The sequence below is a fragment of the Sesamum indicum genome, unplaced genomic scaffold (assembly GCF_000512975.1).
Source record: "Sesamum indicum cultivar Zhongzhi No. 13 unplaced genomic scaffold, S_indicum_v1.0 scaffold00120, whole genome shotgun sequence".
Taxonomy (NCBI): domain Eukaryota; kingdom Viridiplantae; phylum Streptophyta; class Magnoliopsida; order Lamiales; family Pedaliaceae; genus Sesamum; species Sesamum indicum.
The window spans coordinates 463822-475041 of NW_011628049.1; the positions used below are offsets into that span (position 1 = coordinate 463822).

The 11220-nt window shown below is 35.1% G+C and overlaps 1 protein-coding gene across 1 annotated transcript; it reads left to right on the forward strand.

Annotated features, from left to right (window-relative positions):
• The first annotated feature begins 6460 nt into the window (after positions 1 to 6460).
• LOC105179058 (epoxide hydrolase A) lies at positions 6461 to 8071 on the forward strand. Its single transcript, XM_011102653.2, has 4 exons — positions 6461 to 6899; positions 7012 to 7194; positions 7309 to 7550; positions 7628 to 8071. Exons 1-4 carry the CDS (start codon positions 6612 to 6614, stop codon positions 7872 to 7874), a joined length of 960 nt encoding a protein of 319 aa, XP_011100955.1. The 5' UTR covers positions 6461 to 6611; the 3' UTR covers positions 7875 to 8071.
• Positions 8072 to 11220: the final 3149 nt, after the last annotated feature.

Below are 11220 nucleotides of genomic sequence, written 5' to 3' on the forward strand. Positions count from 1 at the left end.
CTTTTTTTTTTTTTTTTTTTCTTTTTATATATATGATATGATGATTTTAAATAGTAAAAGCAGCAGCTTTACCACTTCAACTAAGATTAAATTAAATAATGACAGTACTGCTGCTGCTGTATGAATTAGTGGACCGGTTTTTTAGGGTATAGATGTCCAGAGGCACTGATTTTAGTGAAAACAAAAAGTAGACTACAAAGTAATACGCCTTGGGCTGAGCTAAATCATATATTTTTTAATTAGGGAAGAGTACTTGTTTGAATTTCCAATTCTCATAATATCAGAGGAATGAAAATTCAAGAAACGCCTATCAAACTATAGAATTTGAAACTGGATAGTATATTTTTTCAGTTGTGGAGAGTCATATTGCCGTTCGAAAGTTTTTCATATTAGTTATTCGATCGAAAATCAATTTATGGTTTGAATTAATATCGATTGAGATATGATTCATTAATAAAGTCTACCAAAAAATTCAATAGTTATTTTCCTAGTTAACTAACAACTTGATTACAACTAAATTACTAGGAATTTGTTGGGTATCATCTTCATAATGTATTCATCATGTTGTATGTTGACTCATCTTGCTAAAGTTGACTTGTTCTTGAACTTGCTAAAGTTGGCTTGTTTTTGAACTTGTCAAAGTAGTAAAAATAAAGAAACAGCTTTATGGACTTTTACCTCTCTGTTCATGGGTAAGCAAATCTTGAACAGCTGGGCTGTTTGGTAGGGTCTCATTTTCATGATTTGAATTTTGTGAAGAAAAATATTGAAGGGATACAATTAACTATTAAAATAAATAACATCTTACATATCAATAGGATTTGAATTCATAAATTTATAGTATGAAATTTCAACTTTTTCAATTAAATTAGGTATCGTTGGTGAAATTGGGATAGAGAAATGATGATGAATTATATATGTGGTGCAGGGTGGTAGAGAACAAGTTTAAGGAAAATTAAAGGAGCGAACAACTAGAATATTAATGGACAATATAGGAAATTGATGCTTTATTCTGTCCATGCTCAGGCTGTTGCTGGTAGCTGCATTCCATACACCCACTTTAGGGTTAGGGTATGGGTTAGTTGTCATTTCATTAGGGTCCCCCCTCCCCCGGGTTTAGGGTTAGTTGTAGTCATTTCATTAGGGTCCCCCTCTCCCGCCCGTCCATGTCTACCTCTCCGTCTTCTGCAATCAATGCCTTCTTAATTAAGAACTTCCGTTAATTAGATATATCTAATCAATCAACATCAATTCATTGTTTTAGTTTGTTATTTCTCACATTTTCCTTGAGAAAATTTTATTTTATTTTATTTTAAGAATATAAGAACACATACATATAGATATCACTCTCTACTAATTATACCATGCAATTAGTTTGTCCAATATTTTTACTATTGATTTAAATTTTATGGTAAACTACAATTATCTTTTTTTCTTTTTTTTTTTATGTTTGACATAGTTGCGAATGTGAGTGTTAATTTTATCGTGTTTGAAAATTAAAATATAAAAAAATTATCATACATAAAAATATATATTTAATAAGTAAAAGTAAATTAATCTCTATTTAATCCTCTGATTCTTCTCTTCAAGAACGTATTTAATAAATTCAAATGTAAAATCTTCTTGTACATTGCCTTTTGACTTGGTTTGAATTTATGTAATGTTAATTCGAGGGCTTACGCTAATAATCCCAAATCAAACGTCATAGTTTTAACATTGGATTTGAGGATTTGGAAGTGGATTTGCCCATTGGATCTTTTTGAGAATATATTTGGATATTTATAATGTTGATTTGAGGGTATAGCGTTATAATCACAAATCAGATGCTATAATTTGTGGGGCACCTTCAACGAACGAATCAATCTCCATTTTAAACGCTTTTGAATATCTTGAACTCAAGAAACCGCATAGAGAGAATATATTTAGCCTCATTCACTTGCTTGAGTCTTTGTTCTCTATCTCTGTTTATTTTAAATGAGTTTCAGAGACCCATTTATATAGGTCTTGAAGAGGTAAATTTATAATAGATTTGAATACTTTTTATATTATCTCTTTATAATTAATTTACATAGATAAATATATCAAATATTTGGCATGATATGAATGGTCAATTGTCTTTATCTCTTTAATATTTGTATTTTTTAAAGAGATAAATATAAAATTATTTGTCTTTATTTGATTGGAGAGTATATATAGTTGCTCCACGTGGTGCCGTCTGATTGACTTGAATCTTTGACTGAGAAATTTTATTGATCGATCGAAATACTTCATTTAGACATTTCTTGACCTTTGATTTGATAAGATATATATCAACTAAATTGACTATTTATATTTGAAATTAATTTAGTAAATTCTAAAATATAAATAAAATAATATATTATTTTACACTTGTCATCACTCAATTAGACATGAAATTTTACTTATCTACAAAGAATACCCTTTACTGTTTGAAAAATTATAAATACCCATCGACTCAAATGAAAAATAATATACAATCACTAGATGATGAGGCCTTTGTTGTTGTTGTTTTTTTTTTAAGAAAATATATATTTGAGAAGATAAAAAAAAATTGAATAAATAAATAATTTATAAGGCATATTAGTTCATAATAAAAATATTTTTAAATTTTTTAAAAAGATATATAAAATTATAATTCATATTTTAAAATTAAAGAGTATTTTGATTAATTTTATCAGAAAAATTAGATAAAAACTCAAACAAGTTAGCAAAATGAGGTAATTATTAGATAAAATATTTAAATTATAATTATATCAAATGTTAATGGAGGTGACAGCAATTTATGTAGATGTTAGAGAGAGTAGGCAAAGAGAATATGAATGAGTAGATTAAACGTGGAGTGGACATTGATGAGTACTAGTATGGAATTGAAGTTGTTTAATTAGCAGAATATATTGGGATAGATGAGGATTGAGGGCATTATGTTTGTCCAAGGAAAGGGGTACAATAACTAACTTGTTTTACTACATGAGAGTAATGAGTGTGAGTAGGGGTTAGTTAGACAGTTAAATATTTTGTCTACTCATGACAATGACAAGAAAGAGCGGAGAGTGGATAGGATAATTTGATTCTTGCACGTCACATACACAAATAATTGAGAGAAACATTGATTTATACGTGTCCATCACCAACAACAACAAGCTTTTCTATATATTTCTCTCAATGCTTTTTTAATTTCTTTGTCATGATGATCTAGAACGGGAGTCCATTCAAATATAAATAATCCATTGTTGTTTTATTCTCAAATGAATAGACAAAAATTAAGAAAAAGAGAAAAAGTGAAGTAGTGGTGCAATGGAGATGGAGATCATGGGCGGGCCACAGTTGCTAAGACCCATCTTTTGACAAAATGGGACGATCCATATATACATATATTCTGTATTCGGATTCGGATTTGATTGAAGACCCACCGTTGCTAATACTAACATTATATATATATATGTATATATATAGAGAGATATGTTACGGGCGACATCATTTCGTGTATGATGCTGCAATAAAGAAAAAGGAATGTTTCTGGCGGTACTCGTTATCTTTCTTTTTCCCGCACACATTACAAGTAGTGTTTGTTTTCTATATGCATCTTCCAACAAATCAATTTCTCCAATTATCACTTCCATTAATGAATTATTAATCATCCAACCTTTTCACAACAATACTTTATGTGTAATTAAGACCTGCTCCTCCTAACTCAATTTTAATTATGTGAGGTAAAGAATAATTAAGGCTTCACATATTCTGTTTGAAAATTGGAATTTCTTTTTCAATAATGATATATGATTATGTTAATATTTTAATAAATCGTATAGTGCTTATCTGAAATATATCATATCACATAACCTTTAAATATTATATGTGCATTGCTTATAATGTTTTTCGACCAAAATCTTGATGGAAAAATAATTATAAATGACAAAGTGCAAAATTTTGTAAAGTTAAGATAGTAAATTAACACAAAAAATAAATTAAAATGCCAAAATATAAAAACAGTTACAATTTAAATGATAAAATATAATATAATTTTAAATAATATATCAAATCAATTAGTATATAGTTTATATAAATTAAAATAAATATTAATAGAACTCGAATGCATCGCACTATAGCATGAATACTATGAAAATTAGAATATTATTAGGCAGATGGAAAGGCGGGGCTTGTGTTGGATTTTGTGGCGAGAAAGGCGTGATTGGGTCGGACAAGTTTGGACACTGCACGTGAATCTCAATCTACTAGAACACCATCCCACCGCTGGCGTCTTCCATCATGATTGTCTCTAATTCTTAACGCCGTCATCACCAGCATTTATAGTAGGACTAGGATAGGTAGGTCTCCGTCCACAACCATCAACTGCCGTTACAGTGAACATTCGGTAAATTTCCTACTCTCTCTCACTTTTTATTACTATTAAAGCCCTGTTTGGGGGAAATATGAGTATGGTGATCCTCATTGTTGTAGCTCATCCATTCATTGGTATCTTGGATTCTAAGCAATTGGGCCTCCAACTCCAAATAAGAAGACACCATTATTACCCTTTAATAATTTGGGTGTGGCTGAGCTTGCTCCTATTCGTATTTTTCTCCTTCTATCTTTAACTAAGGCCCAGCCCCCCAATTCTATTCTATTCAATTACAGGTATAGAATAGAATTAGAATATCCTTTGAAAGACTCTCTAGTTTCTACATATTTAGCTCATTACAAATGGAATATATTCCTCTTCCATTCTAACTTTCAAAGGAGAATATCAAATATCCTTATACATCTTTTAAGATTTAAATTACTATATAAGATTTTGAAACATACTACTCTTAATCAAATTATGGCAAGTGATGTAGATTTACAGTTTATGAAAAGTTACCAGTCACATAGTAAGTGTATCTATGATTGGTTTGATTCAATAGAAATGACAAGCAAACATGTCATTAATGAGTTCCTTACATAGAGAATACCAATCCAAGCTATATTTTTGAGCAAGTCTATCAAAAGGCTTTGTATCATTATAACATTTTTGTTAATACCCCAAACAGCTTTCCATGGCAGCTTCTGAGCAGTATGGATTTGCAGTCATTGATTTCATCACTCTTCGCCTTACCTTACGCTGTCCTTAACCATCACACTGGACACACATCATTTTGGCATCTGACTACTCATTCACTAGTTTTGTAATGGCAATCACCATTGAGATGACCACTGGAGATATATCATTAAGACAAACCATGAGCAGGCTCCGTGAGCACAGTTAGACCACTCCCAATTTGCAGCAGTACCATTGCTGTCTGTACGCATGAATAAGCTTGTGAATCATCATTGCCTCATCTTGATTTGCAGGTGATGGGGGTAAAACCCTATTCCCTCATAAAAAGACAACTTTGCCCCTGATGGGGCCCAAAATCGCGAGCTTATCAGCATGACCCGCACCACTTTTATCGGGTCGGGCCGCGGCCCGACCCGACGACCTGATACACGTGGCATGCGCATAACAGATCAATAAACCCCCAGGTTCTCTATAAATACCTCCCAGTCAGTGCATTAAAGGTACGTCGTCTTGACCGCATTTTACCTTCAGATCGCTTCAGCTCGCTATTTTTCTAAGCGATCTCATAATTCGACCTCAAAACCAAACACTGACTTGAGCATCGAAGGGCCTTAGCTGGGGGCCACCCCAGCAAGCCTAACGATCTGCTTCTTTTCTCAGGGCCCAATCACTAGTCTGGTGAAGGAGCGACCTCGAACCGCTTGGGAGATCGAACCAAGGAGGTCGCGTAGATTTCGACCCGGATCAGCAGGTGATTGTTACATACCATTATCTAATGCACAAAAGCATGAAAAAACTCTCAAGTCAAGACCAGATGCTGGGTTATATATAGTGTCAAATCTTCTTCTGTTTTACATTAAAAAAGCAGAGCTCATGTCCAAAACTTATAAAACAGTAATACAGTATCATAATGCGGCAAGCGCACAACCCTACACCAACTGGTTGTCCGAGATTAACAACACATTATTTTGGCAATCAACACCAAACACAATGATCTACTACAATTATATTGAACTTGTAACAAGTAAAATGCAGGAAATCATCGTTCAACTACCCTCCACCACTCTTTGCAATCAACGGCCTTTATGAAATTATTACTTGCGATACTGCATCCAGATTTCTGGAGGTGCTCTTTCAGAAATTTCACCATCGGAGCTACAGCATATATACAAATGTGTGTGACCTGGAACTAATAAATGTAGCTGGAATTCAAAACAACATAAGTATGGCTCAATTATTATTTTTTCGGTAAATTTTAGTGAATTTTTATTTAGAATGTAAGATTAGTTAAAATAAGTGCAAGGCATTATTTTATTTATTTCATAGGCACCTAATCGATCTGGTTGACTAAGATAAGATTTTAAACAGTATATTTTATACCAATAGTTAATGAATTGCGACGCCGATCTTTCTTGACTAAGAAACTCAAAGTTGAGGATTAGCTTCCCATATTTCCCATTTGCCTTCTGGAAGGGAAGTTGAATCCATTCATTTTCTTTCTTTCACTCTGTATATCAGCAGGACAAGTAAATTGAAGGGTATTGTGCTGCTGCTGCTGATGATGACATGTGATGTGAACCATCATAGGATAAAAACAAATGGTATATGGATGCACGTAGCTGAGAAGGGATCGGGTCCGGCTGTGGTGCTTCTCCATGGCTTCCCAGAAACCTGGTTTGCTTGGCGCCATCAGATCGAGTTTCTGGCGAGCCATGGCTACCATGTGCTCGCACCCGACTTGAGAGGTTACGGGGACACTGATGCACCTCTTAATCCTTCTTCTTACACTTGGTTCCACATAGTTGCTGATCTTCTTGGTCTTCTTGACCACTTTGCTGCCCAACAGGTGCTCTCTCTCTCTCTTGCTTGTTGATCTTGAATGAGAAGATTGAGGGTTATGTTACTGTAATCTTGAATTGCATAATGATTGTTGAATTTATGCTTATGCACTGGGAAAGGCCGTGGTGGTTGGGATAGATTGGGGAGCCCTTGCCGCTTGGTATCTCAGCTTGCTGCGCCCTGACAGAGTCAAGGGAATCGTAGCTCTTGATGTTCCATTCGCACCAAGATTTACTAGTATTAAGCCTCTGGATTCATTTAAGCAAATGTTCGGGGATGACTTTTACATCTGTCAGTTTCAGGTGGTAAATCAGTCCCCATTAATTCCCCTTTCGATCCCCCTTCCAACACGCGCACACAACCAAAAAAAAGTTCTTATTTTGTGATGAAGAGGGTGGGTTAATTAATTGGAGCAGGAAGCAGGGAGAGCAGAAAGGGCATTTGCAAGGTACGATTGCTTGACGGTGATGAAGAAGCTTATGCTCATCAACCAGACTGATCTGCTCATAGCCCCTCCTGGAATGGAGTTGATTGATTATTTAGGAACCCCTTCCTTCTTGCCACCTTGGATTACAGAGGAAGAGCTCCAGGTTTTTGCTGACAAGTACCAGGAGTCGGGCTTCACGGGTGGTTTCAATTATTATCGAGCTTTCGACCTGTCAGTCTAATTTCCATATCTCAGTATATACACATCTGATGAATAAAATTTAAGAACAATAATTGATGTAATGACAGGAACTGGGAGCTATTGGCGCCGTGGCAAGGATCAAAGATAACAGTTCCAGCTAAGGTGATAATAGGCGACAAGGATATGGGATTTGAATCTGGTGGGACGAGGGAGTACATCCAAGGGAACACTTTCAAGAACCTAGTCCCTAATCATGAAATCGTCATTCTTGATGGTCATCATTTCATTCAACAAGAGAGACCTCAGCAAGTTTCACATGAAATTTTATCCTTTCTCCAGAAACTCTCTTATTAGTTAATTGTATTCTCAAGCTGCTTTTTCCGGATCAGTTTTTAATTGTATATGGTGATGATTATCATCAGTCAATCATGCTTCCAATTTCATCCAACTTCACTATACGTGTTGTGTGATGTACTTGCAACTTCACTATACGTGTTGTGTGATATGTACTTGCATTTTCGGCAATGCGGCACCTCATGTTCATTTCTCTACCCTTTCTACAGATAAATATGAGACGGATATGCTACAAAAAGTTTAATCAGATGGATCCATTAAATATATATGTATCAGTTTAATTACATTTATGACAAGAATTGAATATTAATCAGATCATATAAGAAATATTCAAAGTATTTGCATACGAGTCTTGAATTTATTTGACTTTTATAACAAAACTATGACTTTTGATCGTTAACTTTCATAATGCATACAAATATACCACTAATAATATTCAATCAAGCAAAAAGTTTCAGGTTTCACCAAAGCCTCAGTTTATGTAATTGTACCAATTTAATATGGCAAATGTATTTTCCGTTTATCCACTAGACTACAAACACACTTCAATTAGTGTCTCCGTCCACTTAACATATAATTTAGAGTAATTGTGTTAGAAACCTTTGCTGCAGTGGCATTCGTCTCCCTTTTGCGTTTCAAATGCATGCATGCAATAATAGCAATGACAGGGAGAAGGGGAAGCGGAAAGAGAAGAAAAGGAGGAGAAGCAGTAAAACGAGCAGCTGAAGAAACTAATCAGGATTCTTGCCATCTGTCTGATAACAACACCAACCAAAAAAACTCTCAAGATCAGGTAAGAAAGGATGAATCTTTGCTACAAAAAAACTCTTATTTATGTCCTCCTTCCTTGCTGTGAATGTAAATTCACGCACATATGCATCTCCATGACAGGAAAGGTAGAGAGCCTTTGTCTTTGTTATTGATGCATATTCTTCCTCTCTGAGTTTGTGTGTCCATGACCAGGATATAACCAACGGAAGATTGGAAATTTATATAAAGGGTGCTCGCATTTTTTTCTTTTTCTTGTACTTTCTCTGTATTTGAGGGGAAAAAAAGGTGCAATCCTTCAATAACCTGCCTGGTACAGATTTCAAGAAAATATTTTCTGTGGAGAATGTGCAGAAACACTCTTGTGAGAATTTTAAATAAGAAAATTTTTTACGAAGACAATTGGACCAATGTGTGGTAGTGAATGGATAATTACTATAATCCTTTGTGATACTTTACTATTGCTAGAAAAAGCTTGCGTGTCTTCCATATATAAAATGGAGTGTTACACATGCTATATTTTATGAGCACTGGAATCAGAGACTGAGATCATGTTTTCATTTGAATAGGACTTTCTAGCTTCTCCTGCATCTTCCAGATACCCAACAAGATGTCCCAGAGCATTTCTTGCTCAATGTGCTACTTCGTGTTTTCCTCTGAGGCATCCTGTTTGAAGTATCACGATGCCTAGTCACTCTGATAGCGTCATCCCAGCAACAAGAAATCTGAATGAAACGAAGGACAAGCCACTTTCAAGCAATAGAGATGATGCAGTTACTTCACAACAGCCTCGTGAACATCCAGTATGTGAAATCCAAAGCACTAGCTTATATAATTTTGTTTGTGCATCTCTGTCTTGTGAATGTTTGATTTGTGCTTCCCTCCCAAGGTTTGAGTTCTATCCTGTATTGTCTGATAATGATGCAATAGTTAATTACTAATATGTTGGCCTGCCATGGGGACAAAACGTGCTTTGTCAACTGTAGCGAACGTTGAGAAGTCTGTTTCAGTTGGATCTACTGATTGGTCTGCTCCTATTAGTTAGTTCCAGCTGGACCTTGATAATCTCACTTCCAATTCAATTTCACAGTGTCAAGGACCTCCAGATGTTCGTGACGCTTATCTACCTTTAGGGGAGAATTGTGCAGTGTCCTATGGCAAGGATAGACCAGAAAAGAGCACCACTGACTATGTTCCTAGAAATAGTCAGTGCCTTAAGATCTCATAGCATTAACCTCACGGAGTTTGCTAAAAGGCTCCAAGAGGACTTAGATGATGATCCTGATGAAGTTGAATCTGCTTTTGATCCTGCCTTTGACTGCATAAATGGGCACAGGGTAAAGATAGAGATTGATTCATTGCTTAGAGTCATCTTTGAAGAATATGGTGATATTACTAGTGAAAGTGATGTTGGACCTCCTACCATTCTTTCGTTCTTCCTTGATATCTATGTAATATTTATAAAGGACTAGAGCCAACGACATTCTTCGATGTTACACATGGCGCTCAATGACATGTTTGATGAAGTTTGTCATTTTTAGCGTGTGAAACTAAATGTTGGATGGCTTTGTGAGAAGCTAGAATATATTTATATTCTCAAACCAAGGCCAGTTTCCAAGAATACTTGAATTTTAGGAACAGGAGGCAAAAATTGATGCATTCATTGGGTGGAGAAGGAGTTGGTCGATTGTTGAAGAGAACTTTCTGATTTGCAGCAGAAGATTTTTCTTTGGTGCAACAGAAGATCTCTGCAGTAGAAGAGGATTTGGTAGCTAAAAGAGCGAAGGCTGATCAGACCAGAAAAATGGCTCTTGATATCAAGGCTAGAGTAAATACTCTCTGGGAGCAAACTTTGGTGCAGGGCCTTCCCAAGTCTCCTGCCTGACACCATCTATTGCTAATAGGTGTGAATCTCAAACAAATATCAAAATAACAACCTGTCCCACTAGTTTGAATACAATACTTCTTTTCTCCAGCAACATCAGATGATGGTCTTGTTCAACGTTCAACTCGGAGTAATGTGAAGACCAACAGCAACAGGAAGATGTATTCTACAATCCATGAAGCACAAGTTGTTGCTCATCCTTAATGAGATTACATGGAACTGAATGAAGCCACTGGGTTCATTCTCATTATAAACTTGGAGACTGAACAGCTTTGGTTGCATTATTTCTTTTTGCTCATATATCAGAAACTAGAGCCAGATCTTTGTGAAACTAAATTAGAAATGCTGTCACTAAGAAAAGGTATAGGATGTCTGTATACCTTACCAAAACTTCCTTTCTTTTAATTCTTTGGCATTTTTCTTAAAATTATTTCAACTACTTCTGAGCTCAAGTAAGTTTTCTCTGATCACTGATATGGGGGTAGTAGCGGTAAGATGAAAACGTATGCAATCACTTAAACAGATCCAATTCAAAAACTTGATTCTGTCTACGATGAATGTTTGGGTCGTCCTTCAACTACTAAATATATATTCTCCTTCAACCATCCTTCTTAAAATTCCAACAAACAACTTCCTAAACCTTAAATTAGACACTTATGAATATGATAAGAAAATCACAGTAACCTCTGTAAA